Raw genomic sequence first — 14,571 nt, forward strand, 5'->3', positions numbered from 1 at the left:
GCACCCAAGAATTCTCAGGGTTTGATGAAGGGGCTGAAAGGGAGGAAAGGGAGATGGTGCTGGGGTCTTGACCCTGAGCATTTGGGAGGATGGCAGTGCCCAAGTGGCCCTGGGGAGGGCAGGAAGAGTCACCTTTGAAGGAGAAAGTGAGGAAGCTGACTTTAGGGGATGGCCAGATGAAGTCAACTCTCAATCAGGCAGTTGGAAAGAGATGAGGTTAGACTTCAGGAGAAGGGGCAGGGCTGCAAATGCCAGCACCCAAGGGATTCAGGGGTGTAGGGACAGAACGTGCAGAGGGTGGAAAGGATACCCCCGCACCCCATTAACTGTCTTCCCTAACAATGGGGCAAAACTCTGCATTTCAGTGAAGAGAGAGATACACTGGTACATGCATCCTGTCCCCTGCAGGCTTGCTTGCAAGCACATGAGTCAGTGACATTAACAGTGAGAAACCTAGGTCTGAGTCCTCCTTTCTCCAGCAAGGCTGGAGAGGAAAGGCACAGATTTGGAATAAATAAATGCTGGGAGTTGATGCAGCTGTGGGACAGAAGTCACCCTGGGGTGTGCTTTGTCCTTATTTTCACACACCTCCCCACCCTCCTCTCTCTTCTTCCTTTGCTCCTTAGCTCCTCGTTCCCCACCCCTGGGTCCTCCCCCACCTTATCTTACCTAAAATTCCCAAATACACTCTTTGGTAATGTCTTCGCTGTCTGCCAACAGGGTGCCACTTCGGTCGGACCGCATGTAGAAGCCGTTGGGTGCCAGCACCGTGAGCAAGTTGCTGCCCTGAAGCTCTATACAGAAGTTGAGGGCGAACTTTCCCCAAGGGCGAAAGGTCCCAAAGGATGTTATTGACCAGAAGGATCCTCCCTGTGCTGCGGGGGGAAGAGCTCAGGTTAGCAGGTCATTCTGGAGGGGAGTCTCTCGCAGCCACACCTTGGGGGGGCTCCCAGGAGGGCCACCACCCCTCCTTGACCATCCTACCCTGCCTGTGTTGGCAGGTTCCTCTGTGGAAACACAGGAGGGAAGGCTGGTTTCTGTTCTGCCCACCCACTCTGGGGGGTCTGGAAGTGAGGGGAAAAAACCCAGAAACTCTGTTTTTCCTTTTTTTTTTTTTGTTTTTGCTTTTTGGTTTTGGCTGTGCCTGTGGCCTGCAGAAGTTCCCAGGCCAGGGATCGAACACCTGAGCTGCTGCAGTGACAGTGCTGGATCCCTAACCCACTGCACCACCAGGGAACTCCTGTTTTTCCTTTTATGATAAGTAGGCCCTGAGTGGCAGGCACCCAAATCTGAGTTGGGGCTAAGCTGGGCTAGACTATGAACCCAGGTGAGGGGAAGAGGAGCTACTTACCCTGGAAGTGGTAGATGCCCTGGCGGCAGGGCAGCAGGTGAATGCAGTCGGGCTGATCCATATTGCACTGCAGGAGGTCATGTTCGGAGGAGGTGCCCACATAGCCATACCGGCCCCGCAAGGCGAGAAAGGGACGGTTGGCTAATCGGATCCCAAATTCCTCATTTGGGCCTGAAAGAAACAGGAAGGTGTTATCTTGATGGGCCACCTCTAGACACTTGCCCAGATGGAAGCAGGAAGAGGGACACTCATTACAGAAGGGTGTTATTATTTAGTGAACACCTACTATGTGCCAGGTCTCACGCTAGGAGCTTATGAAATGTTTATGAAAGCACTTGTAGGCCAAGAAATTTTAATATTCTTCCTTCCTTTGAGATGCATGAATCTAGTTCTCACAATAATCCTGTGAGGCAGGCAAGTTGGCTGTCACCTCCACTGATGATGGAGACAATGAAACTGAGCCTCAGAGATGTGGTTTGCCCAAGTGCTGATGAAAATCTGGTGACTCAGCAGGTATACAAACCCAAATCTTCTGAGCCCAACTCCGGCGGTCCTTCTCTCATATTCCCCAGCTCTCTCTGAAAGCATCTCTGACTTGGAATAACCTGGCAGGAGGGCTGCTTGGCTCACCTGGAATGGTGGCATTGGCCATCAGCAGACCATTAGCTACGATGCCCAGGAAACGTCCATTGGGAGACTGCAGGATGATCCTGCCACAATTCCAGTGCATACGAAAGAAGGTGTCAGACTCCAGTGGGTGCCCATCAGCCATCACTGTCCTGTGGCGCCTCTGGAGAAAAGGGAGGGAACAGAGAAGGGAAGCAATGACCCAGAATCTCGGCTTTCTTCCCATTATTTTTATTCCTAGACCCTCTTTCTCACATCCCATCCACTAGCTTTTTAAATTCTCCCAGGGGTATGCTTATGCTTTCAGATGCTTTTTGGAAAGTACGTTGTGGCCTCTGCGCTTCCACTTCTCCATACGGAGAGAAATGAACCCTGGCCCAGATTCCAAAACCATTTCAGAATGGATCCTAGTCCTGCTATATAGCACAGGGAACAAAATCTAGTCACTCAGGATGGAACATGATGGAGGATAATGTGAGAAAAAGAATATATATATACATGTGTGTGAGTGTGACTGGGTCACTTTGCTATGCAGTAGAAATTGACATAACACTGTAAATCAACTAGAATGGAAAAAATAAAAATCATAAAATTAAAAAAAACCCAAAAACCAAAATGGATGACAGATAATTTCAAAAACTAAACTATAGAACATCTAGAAGAAAACATAGAACTTCTTTGTTGCTTCTGAGCAGGCAATGATTTCTTGGGACCCCCCCAAAAAAGCATTAACTTTTATAAAATGGAGAAATTGTACTATAAAAACCCTTAAAACTTAGACAAACAACTCAATAACGAATGGGCTAAAGATTTGAACAGACGTCTCACAGAGAAGTTATGCAAATAGCCAATAAGCACATGTAAAGCTGCTCAACATTATTAATTATAAGGGAAATACAAATGAAAGCCACAATAAGAAGGCATTGCACGTTATAATTTTAGAGTGACTAAAATTAAAAAGATAATACCGAGTGTCGCTGAGGATGTGGCGCATCCTCTCATTCATTCACTACTGGTGAGAATATAAAACAGTACAATCACTTTAGAAAACTGCTTGACATTTTCTTAAAAATTAGACACATTTATCATATGACCCAATAATTGCACTCCTAGGTATCTGTCCAAAATGATGAAGGTATAGGCCCACAAAAATACCTGTATGTGAATATTCATAGAAGCTTTGTTCAGAGTGGCTCAAACTGGAAACAACATGTGTTCATCAACAAGTGAATGGATAGCGGAGTTATAGTTGTGTTTATGAGTAGTATTATGGAATGTTACTCAGCAATAAATAGGAATGAACTACTGATACCCGTGATATCATGGACAAATCTCAACAACATTATGCTGATGAAAGAAGCACAGATATGGTAATATTGCCTGATTCCATTTATATGAAATATCAGAGTAAGCAAACCTAACCTATAATAATGGAATATATGTCTGTGGTAGTGGGGCGGGCAAAAGTGGAGGGAACCTGACTGAAAAGGGACAAGAGAAAATTTCTATGGTGACAGAAATATTCTTTAACTTGTGATATGGTTGTGGCATGTTTGCATACCTAAATACATGTTTTAAAACTTATTGTAGGAGTTCCCATCGTGGCTCCGTGGTTAATAATCCGACTAGGAACCATAAGGTTGCAGGTTCGATCCCTGGCCTCGCTCAGTGGGTTAAAGATCTGGCATTGCCGTGAGCTGTGATGTAGGTTGCAGACGCGGCTCGGATCCCGCGTTGCTGTGGCTCTAGCGTAGGCGGGCGGCTACAGCTCCGATTAGACCCCTAGCCTGGGAACCTCCATATGCCATGGGAAGAGGCCCTAGAAAAGGCAAAAAGGCAAAAAGGCAAAAAAAAAAAAAGCTTATTGTATGTTACAATTAAAATGTGTACATTTTGGAGTTCCTGTCGTGGTGCAGCAGAAACGAATCCGACTAGGAACCATGAGGTTTCAGGTTCAATCCCTGGCCTCACTCAGTGGGTTAAAGATCCGGCTTTGCAACGAGCTGTGGCGTAGGTCACAGACGTGGCTTGGATCCCATGTTGCTGTGGTGGAGGCCGGCAGCTGTAGTTCCAATTGGACCTCTAGCCTGGGAACCTCCATATGCCATGGGTGCGCCCTAAAAAAGCAAAAAAGCAAAAGCAAAAAAAAAAAAAAGTGCACTTTATTATGCCTCAATAAAGTTTTTTTAAAAAAAAAAAAAAAGATTTTTTCTAAGAGGCCCTGTTGGTAAAGTGGGCCCATTGGATGAAAACGAATGCTTGTGGAAAGGGCCTCCACGGTTCACCTCACCATCCAATCATCATCTGCCTTGAAGAAGGACAAAGCGTGTCTAGAGAGGGAGCGCTCAGGGCCAAGGTCTCACCTGGACAAGGTAGCAGCCATTGGAGGAACGAAGCTGCACATTGGGGCTCTCATTGTTACACTCAAACTGGAACAAGGACATGGGGGTTATGTGCTCAGAGGCAGCGCACACCTCAACATCTGCGGAGAAAGCACACGTCAGAGGAAACCCGAGTCTCACCTCAGCCTGTCTTAGTCCCTCTTCCACACTTCATGGCTGGTGATCCCTCTGCTTTCCTGCCTCAGCTTTCATCACCTTCTTTGAGACCATAGCAGCCTCGAGAAGACCCAGGCTACTTTTCCCCTAAAGCCCAGGCCCCTGCTTTTTTTTTTTTTTTTTTTTTTTTCCTTTTTGGGGCCCTATCTACCACCACATATAGAAGTTTCTGGGCTAGGGTTGAACCAAAGCTGCAGCTGCTGGCCTTCACCGCAGATACAGCAACTTCAGATCTGAGCTGCCTCTGTGACCTTCACTGGAGCTTGCTGCAACACCAGATCCTTAACCCATGAAGTGAGGCCAGGGAGCAATCCTGCATCCTCATGGATACCAGTTGGGTTCCTAACCCACTGAGCCACAGCAGGAACCCCCCTAGACCCTGCTTTAAAGTCCTGGCCCATGGCACCAGAGATCCTCTTGGGACCTCAGTATCTTCCTTGTCAGGAGGTTCTAAACCCTCACTGATCCCAAACACATTTTCATCTTTTCATCAGCCAGCCCTCCCGCTTCGATGGCTTTGTTGGACCCAGCACTTGCCATAGACGACGGAGAGAAACTTCCGAGTCTTTGACCTGAGGCTGACCCAGGTAGGGCAGCGCTGTAGGATGAACCACTCCTCACCCCCACAGGGACTGGAGCCCAGACCCAGGAGCAGGCGTGTACCCTGAGGATACAGCGTGCCCCCCTCGCCATCGCTCAGTGCCACAAGCCCTCCAGGCCGCACTTGCATGTGGAAAGCCGTCTGTGTTGAGGGCTGGGAGACCAGCCGGTCTAAGTGAGACAAGAAGGTGTGTGCAGAGGTCTCCAGGTGGTAGCATCCATCCTGGAAATGCAACAGGAAGCCACATTCCTCCAGGCAGGGAACTGGTGCGTCCACCCAGACTCGGCCCATGGTGGGGTCAGCCCGGGCATAGCAGTGGTTGAGGGGGCTGTAGAGGATCACGTGGACATGCAGGGCTGGCCGAGGGGTCCACATGTGGTAAGCTGAGAGGACCCGGGAGGTGCAGAAAACATCCTCGCCATCAGATTCCAGATAACGACCGCTGATGATGCACTGGAGGGTCCATTTGCCATTGCGGTGAAAACGGAGGAGGAAGCATCCATGATGGCTTGTTCTTGGCCGGCCGTAGCACAGGGAACCATCTGCCTCACACAGAAGATAGAGGCCTTGCAAGCTTCTTAGTCGCACCATAGCCTGTGCATCATGCTCGTTGCTCACTAGGATTTCCCAGGTCTGGGGCGTTGGGAGGGAGGAGAGGGGTATCAGTACTTCCAAGAGACTAGATGGAAGAGCCCTCCAACCATCACCCCCTGCATCACCCCAGTGCTTTCACTGAAAGCAGGCACCTTTTCTCCACATCAGCCTCTTTGCTGACCACTCTTCTACCCTCTAGTCCAGTGGGAATCAAAAGATCTCATGGCACCTCCACCACTACAGCCACAGGGCTTCTCAAGAGCCCAAGGGGAGTTCTAGCTGCCCACTCATCCAGGTAACAGAAGGTAAAACGCCCTCTTCTCTTCCATAAATATCTAACGTTCCAATCAATGCTTTTGTTTAAGTCTTACTTCGACCTTTCTCGTGGTTGCCCCTGGACCGCACACTCAGCCAGCATGTCCATCCCCAAAGGCCACCTTATCCAACATGGCAGAAGAAACACAAGACCTCTTTACAGGCAGGCTGGGGCTCCAGGGATGAAGATGGGAGCAGAGAAAGTGGAGATGCAGTTGCCTGTTTCAGTTGTCATCAACCCTGTTATAGGCAAGGGCCTTGCAACTGCCTCTCTCTGAAGCATCAGCCTAGAGGTGCCTACAACACTCTCTAAAGTGAAGGCCAATTCTCCCAGGGCTTCTAGAGTGCCCCATTTTCAAACTAGAAGCAGAACTGTAACAAGAAACTTGCAGTAACTCCAGGGATCCAACTTCCCCTGGATGCCCACGATTCTGCCTTCCAGCCTGGGCTCTCCGCCTCTCCTTTAGGTGATAACACAACCACGCTGAGCTGGGATCGAGGCTAGGGAGCAGCCAGGGCAAGACAAGGCCACGAAGCCAGGCCTGAGGCTTTACCTCGTGGAAGAGTTTTAAAGAGGAGGACATGGAGCAGCGCAGACCTGTGAGCAAAAGCCTGGCTTGCCCTGCCAGTGGCAGAGGCTAGTCAAGAGATTAGGTTGCAAGTGCATCCCCACCACACACACGCACACACACACACAAACACACACAGCCTGGCCACTGGGAAAAATGGTTCTAGCACAGGTGTGCTTCGTTACCTGTCTCCGGCCCAAACCCTTGGCAGTAGCAGTGACCGTGTTCTTATATGTCTCAAAAGTGAGGTAGGATCCTGCCCAGCTGATGAGCCCAACCCTTAGGTCCTCTGCCCTGGCTGGTCTTGGCGTCCACTCCGCCTCATCCATGCGGCCGGCGCCACAGGAGATGTCTCTGTCCGGCCCAGCCTTCCCCCCAGGGGTGAGGTTCCACAGGCCATAGGGCCTGGAATCAGGCCTTTGGTACCCACCAGAAGACGTTCCCAGAGGGAACTTCTCAGGCAGAGGCTGGCCTAGGGCCCAGCGCCTCTGTGACCCGGGAGCATTGTGACTGTGAGGGCTGCCGCTGATCCCACCATAGAGGGGAAGGGGCACTGGCCCAGCAGCATCGACCCACGCCCCAGAGGAGGTGGGCTTGGGCCTCTGGCATTAGCCTCCCCGCATCGCTCCAGGCATCGAGGTAGCTGAGTTAAGACTGGAAATCAGAACTCCAGCCCCTGCCTGTGACCCCCTGTGACTTCAGGCAAGTCCCTCCCCTTCTTCCTTCTGTTTCTCATTTTAATCCCAGGGTTGAAATCAGCCTCTTACCTCCCTGGGGCTGTCAAGCAAGTGTTTGTTTTTTTAACTTTTTTCTTTTTCTTTTCTTTTTTTGCTGCATTATGCAGCAGAATCTCCTTTCCCAGAACAGGGACTGAACCCAGGGTGAAGCCATGAGAGTTCTGAATCCTAACCACTAGGCCACCAGGGAACTCTCCAGAGCTCAAGTGTTTTTAGAGTTCAAGATAGCCAGGAAAAATCTATTAACTTTTATGGCCCTTGTGAGGATAAGGCCGAAATGTCTCAGAAGATACCTTTCAGGGAGTGTGAGGAAACCCTAGATAACCCGCAAGGATCAGGTTACTCATTTAATCCACAAGGGCTGACTCTGGAGCAGGGTAAGGAGAACAGCGTAGGTGGGGGGCGTACAGAGCACCCTCCTCGTGGTCCCCAGTTGCACTACTGCTGGGCAGACAGCCAGGGCTGCTGCTAAGGATACCAGCCCTTCCCCCTCCAGAGAGCCTCTGTTGGCCAACAGCCTCTAGGACTCACTGCCTACAAAGCTCATGAAGAAAAGCAGCCCAGAGCCTGGAGAAAGGCAAGAAGAAATAATGACGGTGATGGTGGGTTTTGTTTAAGCTTTGCTAGGATGCAAACTGAAAGGGGCAGAGTGAACTGCACTTGGAAAACAGCCCACACTGGGGTCCCCCACACACATTTTCCTACTCCCCATAGGTGGGGTCTCCCCAGGTAGAAAGAGCTCGAGTGGTGCACAGTGAGGGATCCCCGAAGCCTTACCAATGTTTTATAAAATAAGGCTTAGACTTCACGTGACAGAAACATCTAAGATGCATTATTCTTGGACCTCTGACCAGTCCTGATGAATCGTATTTTCTGAAGTGTGCCTCAGGACTCTTATTATTATTTTTGGCCTCAGCCGTGGTATATGGAAGTTCCTGGGCCAGGGTTAGAATCTGAACCACAGCTGTGGCAATGCTGCGCTGGGTCTGGGATAGAACCCGAGTAGTCAGAGAGACAACGCTGGATCCTCGACCCGCTGCGCCGCAGCACAAACCCCATCAGGACCCTATGACCATTTCCTCCTCCTCAGATTTGATTATGCATAGACCTCACTAAGAGCCACTGCTCTAAGTCGCTGGGAGACAGATGGGAAACGGGAGTTTTGCGGTTTATGGGACCATGAAGGTAGAGCCTGTTAGCCTCAGCAAAGGCCACAGAGAATTGGGGAGGGAATGAGATTTCTTTCACTGGAGCCCCTAAACGACTTCCAGCCTCAAGAATAAGAAGGGAGATGGAGTTCTCCTGTGCTGTAGCAGGTTCAGGATCTGGGTTGTCACTGCAGCAGTTTGGGTCGCTGCTGTGCTTGGGTTTGATCTCTGGCCCAGGAACTTCCATAGGCTGCGGGCGCGGCCAAAAAAAGAAAAAAGAAAAAGGAGGGAGACGTGGAACTAGAGGAGGGCAGCGATGAGTGTGCACGTGTGTGTGTGTGTGTGTGTGTGTGTGTGTGTTTGGGGTAGGGCACGGGGGTTGGTTCTGCAGCCTTAGCAGCTTTGAGCCTCCCACAGATTGGCTCTTTGCAGCCAATAACCCAGGCCCCCACTTCTAGGTGACAGACAACACCATGTACAAACCACAGCAAATTTATTACTTAATATCCAGTGCCACGTCATAGCACCACCCGGAGCCCTCACTTTCCCCTCCCACCTGGCCCCAAGGGTACACTCGAAATGGAAAAAACAAAAGTCAACCCAGATCCCTGCTCCTCCTCTGGAAGAAGGGGCCTTGGCCCCCGAAGCCCCTTTCCGCGGGTCCCAGAAGGCAAGAGAGCAGACCCCTCCATGCCCAGAGAGCGGGGGCTCAGGCTCCAACAACAGAGAGAACATGCAGGCAGGAGCAGGCGCAGAGGCCTGTGTCTGCGGGGGAGGAGGAGCTGGGATGGAAGGGCACTGCCTGAGGAGTCCGGGAGTCTGGTCGTCCCGGGGTGCACGCGGGAGCTTCCGGGCAGCAGGGGCCGGTCTGTGGTTGGCTAGCGCTTCGACAGCTCATGGGACAGCCAGTCCAGCCCATCGTACAAGCCTGTGCCTTGTGTGGCACAGGTGGCCTGGACGTACCACTGTGGGGAGAAGGAAAGAAACAGGTCAGAAGCAGGGAAGAAAGGCGATGCCTTTCCTTCCTGCCCAGCCTAGGGCTCCCCCGAGCAGATGCAGGTCCTCACCGTGCGGCTGCGCAAGTGCTGCAGCCCCAGCTTGTCGGTCAGCTCGCTCACGGGCATGGCGTTGGGCATGTCCTGCTTGTTGGCAAACACCAGCAGCACCGCATCGCGCAGCTCGTCTTCCTGCAACTGAGAGAAGGCAGAGGCGGTGGCATCTGAGTGGGGTCTCTGGGGCCCCCAGGCTCCCTTTTCCCAGCTGCATATGGGAATCCTGCTTTCTATCTTCTAGTATATTTGCAGGGAAAACAACATTGTGTCATCTATGGCTGAACACAGGACACAAATTATAAATCAGCTTGGCCTTAGATCCAGAAAAGGCCTTTTTTGAGAGTACCCTTCCAGTTAAAAATGTCAAAGTCATCCACAGGGAAAAAAACAAGAACGTAAGATGATGCTTCTCTCCACCACCTACAATTCCCCTCCCTCTACCGGCTTCTCAGACTCAGATGTGAAGACATGAGAGAATTCCAGGAAAAAGTCAAGTCTCACACTTTTTACCCGGGCCCAATTCAAAGTGGGGGGGGCGCTACTTCTTGAAAGTGTGTCCACAAAGCGGAACCCACATTCAAGGCCCATGAGGCATTTCTGTCACACCGGCACAGAAATGTGGGCGCTCTGCGTGCTCACCATCTTCTGGAGTTCATCGGCAGATTCCTGGACCCTCTCTCGGTCATTACTGTCCACCACGAAGATGAGGCCCTGGGTGGGAAAAAGAAAGGAAAGAGGAGCAATCACTCACGCCTGGGACATCCACACCCTAGTCTGGCTCTTTCTCTCTTCTGCCGCCTGACCCTGCTTTTAACTTTTTAGGGCCGCACCTGTGGCATATGGAGGTTCCCAGCCTAGGGGGCCAATCAGAGCTGCAGTTTCTAGCCTATGCCGCAGCCATAGCAACCTGGGATCTGAGCCGCACCTGCGACCTACACAACAGCTCACAGAAACGCCGGCTCCTTAACCCACCGAGTGAGGCCAGGGATGGAACCCGCAACCTCACGGATGCTAGGTGCAACCTCATGGATGCTAGTCGGGTTCGTTAACCACTGAGCTATGAAGGGAACTCCTCCATGTCCATCTTTAATGGTGTCTAAACCCCTCTCATCTAGTAAACTTACACAGTGGCTCTAGAGACGTCCTAGCACAAACTGGAGACACTCTGCTAGGATACGGCCTCTGCCCTCAGCCAAGGGGACCTGCTGAATGATGTGCACGGGGACAAGGAAAGACATGGGATGGGAGCGGAGTGAGGCAGCCTGGATTCAGAATTCTGCTTCTCAAGAGACTGAGGCCATTTCTGAAGCATAAGGAGAGGCTAGTCTACACAAGGGGGTAGAAGGGGGTAAGAGGTTTTTTTTGGCCTAGGCCAACACCTCCATCTTCCTACCCCTAACACCTCTTCCACTGGGGTTGGGGGAGCCCCAACCTGAGTGTTCTGGAAGTAGTGCCGCCACAGAGGCCGAATCTTGTCCTGGCCTCCCACGTCCCAGACTGTGAAGCAGATGTTCTTGTATTCCACTGTTTCCACATTGAAGCCTGCAGATAATTGGAAAAAAATATGAGGAAAAAGTCCTGAAAGGGAGGAACTCACCAAAACGATGTGGATTCAGCAGGGACCCCAAGCCAGAAGGCACCGAGGGGCGGGGCTCGGTCACATCCATCCCGCCTGGGCACCATCCTGCACGAAAAGATACCGTGACCCACTTCTCAGGTAGCAGTATCTGATGTCACGGTCAAGCTCTCTGGGGCCGAGATAAGGGCCTCGGCAGAATGCGGAGCAGATCCTGAGGAGGCCCTCCCGCCGCGCTCCCGCTCCTCCCCACCGCGCCTCCGGACTCACCTATGGTGGGGATGGTGGTGACAATCTCCCCCAACTTCAGTTTGTACAGGATTGTGGTCTTGCCAGCTGCATCCAAGCCAACTGCAAAGGAGAAGGGCACCGGGATGGAGATGGGAGCAAGGGAGCCCCCTAGAGCCCAGGGAAGGGGACGGGCCAGGACAGCTGATGGTGACGGGGGCGGAGAGCCGAGCACCTCCAGGTGCGCGCTGTTCTCTACCTTCTCGGCCTTGAGCGCAGTCTGGGGGGTGGGCGCCAAGTCCAGCCCTCAGAGCGCGCGAGGGGCGGTAGAGGACTGAGGGGTAAGAGGTGCCAGAGGAGGGTCGTGCTCCTTTTAAAAGTCGTCTCCAAGGACGGAATCCTCCCTTCTTACCAGCCGGGCTGGGGCGGAGGAGGGAGCTTCACTCCACCCAGGCCCGCAGCTCCCGGTCCCAGGCCCCAGGAGCGCTGCTGCAGATTCCGACCCACCCCAGAGTAGTGGTCCCGGGGAGTTAGGCCGGGGGTGACTCGGGGTCAGAGACCCGGGTGAGCAGGGCTGGAGGGACGCGGGGGCAGGAGAGCTGCGTGGGGGCCGGCGCTCCCCGTCCAGGCCGAGCGCTTTATCTGCCTCACCCATGAGGATCCGCATCTGCTTCTTCCCGAAGATCCGCGAAAAGAGCGCGGACACCGTGAGGCCCATGGCGGGGCCTGGGGGAGGGGGCGCGGGGACAGACGCGGGGTGCGGGCTGGAACTGGCCGGCCGCTGGGGGATGGGCGCAGCAGCAGGAGGAGGAGGTGCCGCCGCCGCCTCCGCGCGTCCCGGCCCGCCCTACGTCACCTCGGGCCCGCCCCCGCCATGGCCCCGCCCCCAACACAGCCCTCAGCCCCGCCCCGCCCCGCCTCCAGGCCCTGGCCCTGGGAGACCCTGAAGCTGACCTTCTTGCGAGTCTCTGGTTCAGCGCTGGCTTTAGAGATGGAAAAGGTCTGGGCCTTCCCCCTGTTTCTGGCGTGCCTGTAAGATCTGTGGCTGCTGAATCCGCAACCCGGGCAGGATCAAGGAAAGCCTCCAAAGCTCCATAACGGCCCTCCATCCCCATCCTCACTGGCTGACCGCTGGCCTTTGGTTTGGCCCGTCCAACCCACTCTAGGCTCCGATTTAGCTCTTGGTAATGAGCGCCTCGACTTTGTGCACCCTCCCTCTCCCAACACCCCCCCCCCCCCCCAAGCCCCGAAGCGGCAGTTCCGCGCAGGTGTCTTAGTCCTTCCTTTTGTCCTCTCAGTTCCCAGTCAGGGACTTTGAACGTGGCAGGTGCTTCAGTGACCTTAGAATCTCTAGGGGAATGCGCCAGAGGTGAAAGAAGATGCCCTTCATGGTTTCTTAAAACGCCTGCAGCAGAACCAGTGGAGGATCTCTGGTTCTAGGCGGTGGGGTAGTAGATACTACCCCTGCATACTGGAGAATTCTGCCTTGCCTCGATGGCCCTGGAAACAATGCCTTTCAATGGAACCAGGCAACCTTTCTGAAGCTCCTTCCTCAGTTTGAAAAGCGGAACCTGGATTTATTTTTTATTTTTTTGAGTCTTTTTAGGGTCACACTGGCGGCATGGAAGTCGAATCAAAGCTACAGCTGCAGGCCCATGCCACAGCCACAGCAACGCCAGATGGAGCTGTGTCTTCGACCTGTACCACAGCTCACAGCAACATCGGATCCCGAGCGAGGCCAGGGATCCAACCTGCGTCCTCATGGATGCTAGCTAGTCAGATTCGTTTCTGTTGAGCCACGAAGGGAACTCCAACCTGCACTTTTAATGCATAGCTAGCTAGCATTTTGTAAGGCCGAAGAGCTTCACAAGCTATTTTGCCACTCACCTTAGCATCTGAGGGGAAATAGCAAGATAGGAATTAATTTAAATTTCTTTTATGGTGGAGACTGGGTCACCTAATATATGCTTAACAAATGCTGGCTGGATTGAATAGACTAACTGATTGCTCAGTGGAGCATGGACAGGTGTTTTTGCCTGTTCTGGATTCCCTTTGGGCTTTTAGAATCAATCCCTATGGACTGGACATGGTGAGGTGAGCTGGGAATCAGAGAACGTTCCTTCCTTCCTTCACTCATTAAACAAATATTTATTGAGTGCCATTGTTCCAGGCCTCAGTTTGAATCTCAGTTCTGCATTTTTTTTTTTGAGGGCTTAAATTCAACAATACTCACAACCTGTCATTTTCTCATCTATAAAAGGAGACTATCTGTCCTAAGTTACAGTGAAGAGTGAAATGATAAGATAATGTATCTGAATTTTTGTTTGATGCAGCTGGATGTTATCTGGGCCGCCAAGAAACTGGGTCTGACCAGATTTCTAGTATCGGGCCCATCCTGACCCTCAGTCTGTAAAGAGAACAGACATTAGGCACCAGGAATGAGTGAGTACCTGACTCTTTTTTACTCTGCATTCCTAAGAAGGCTTTTACAAGGTTAAAGAGCACATTTCAAAGAATCCAAATATAACAACGCAGCTACTGGTGACCAAGTCAGATCAATTCTACATCTTTAGCTCTTTTAATTAGCCTCTTTCATCCTTGTTGTCACTGCTCTATTTCACTACCATCTTATCCCCATGACTGAAAATGGCCTTCTGTACCTCGGTTTCTCCACCTTGTCATATAAGACTTGATGATGCCACTCTTGTGATGAAAATCCTTTAGTGTCTTATTACCCAAGATAAAATCCATATGCCTTAATTTGGGTCCTCATCTACTGTGCCAGCCCCATCTGTTGCCACCTCCTTCACAAAACCTAAGCTATTGCCTTGAAATGCTTCCCAGTGCTTCTCCGGGGGGACCCAGGCTCTCTGATGCCCTAGGAGTCCTTGTAAGTTTTCCTCTCTGCCTGGAATGCTTCCCTCCTCTCTGGTTAGATGGGCAATCAGTATTCATCATTCAAATCTCAAAATATTTCCCCTGAGAGTCTTGTCTCCTCTAAACAGGCCTCTCTCCTCTTAACTTCCATACCCCTTTGCATATAATTGTGTTTGCACATCTGTTTTCTCTCTAGATATGGGTTCCCTGAGGGAAAGACCTTCTCTCTTTTTTAAAATATATAATGATTTTTATTTCTTTTTCATTATAGCTGGTTTACAGTGTTCAAGACCTTATCTCTTCAAGGTGATCATCTAGCACAGCATTTGATATGTGGT

The 14,571-nt window shown here is 51.7% G+C and overlaps 2 protein-coding genes across 2 annotated transcripts; both read right to left on the reverse strand.

Moving 5' to 3' along the window:
- Positions 1-669: 669 nt before the first annotated feature.
- On the reverse strand, positions 670-7,064 carry FSCN3 (fascin actin-bundling protein 3). Its single transcript, XM_047763647.1, has 6 exons — positions 6,801-7,064; positions 5,074-5,770; positions 4,342-4,460; positions 1,982-2,141; positions 1,352-1,522; positions 670-875 (listed from the first exon to the last, which is right to left on the reverse strand). The coding sequence occupies exons 1-6, from the start codon at positions 6,942-6,944 to the stop codon at positions 670-672; spliced, it is 1,497 nt and encodes a 498-aa protein (XP_047619603.1). The 5' UTR covers positions 6,945-7,064.
- Positions 7,065-8,976: 1,912 nt separating this feature from the next.
- ARF5 (ADP ribosylation factor 5) lies at positions 8,977-12,173 on the reverse strand. The gene is made up of 6 exons (XM_047763687.1): positions 12,008-12,173; positions 11,399-11,479; positions 10,985-11,094; positions 10,192-10,263; positions 9,568-9,693; positions 8,977-9,465 (listed from the first exon to the last, which is right to left on the reverse strand). The coding sequence occupies exons 1-6, from the start codon at positions 12,072-12,074 to the stop codon at positions 9,379-9,381; spliced, it is 543 nt and encodes a 180-aa protein (XP_047619643.1). The 5' UTR covers positions 12,075-12,173; the 3' UTR covers positions 8,977-9,378.
- Between the last annotated feature and the right edge of the window lie 2,398 nt (positions 12,174-14,571).

This window comes from Phacochoerus africanus, chromosome 16 (assembly GCF_016906955.1).
Source record: "Phacochoerus africanus isolate WHEZ1 chromosome 16, ROS_Pafr_v1, whole genome shotgun sequence".
NCBI lineage: Eukaryota > Metazoa > Chordata > Mammalia > Artiodactyla > Suidae > Phacochoerus > Phacochoerus africanus.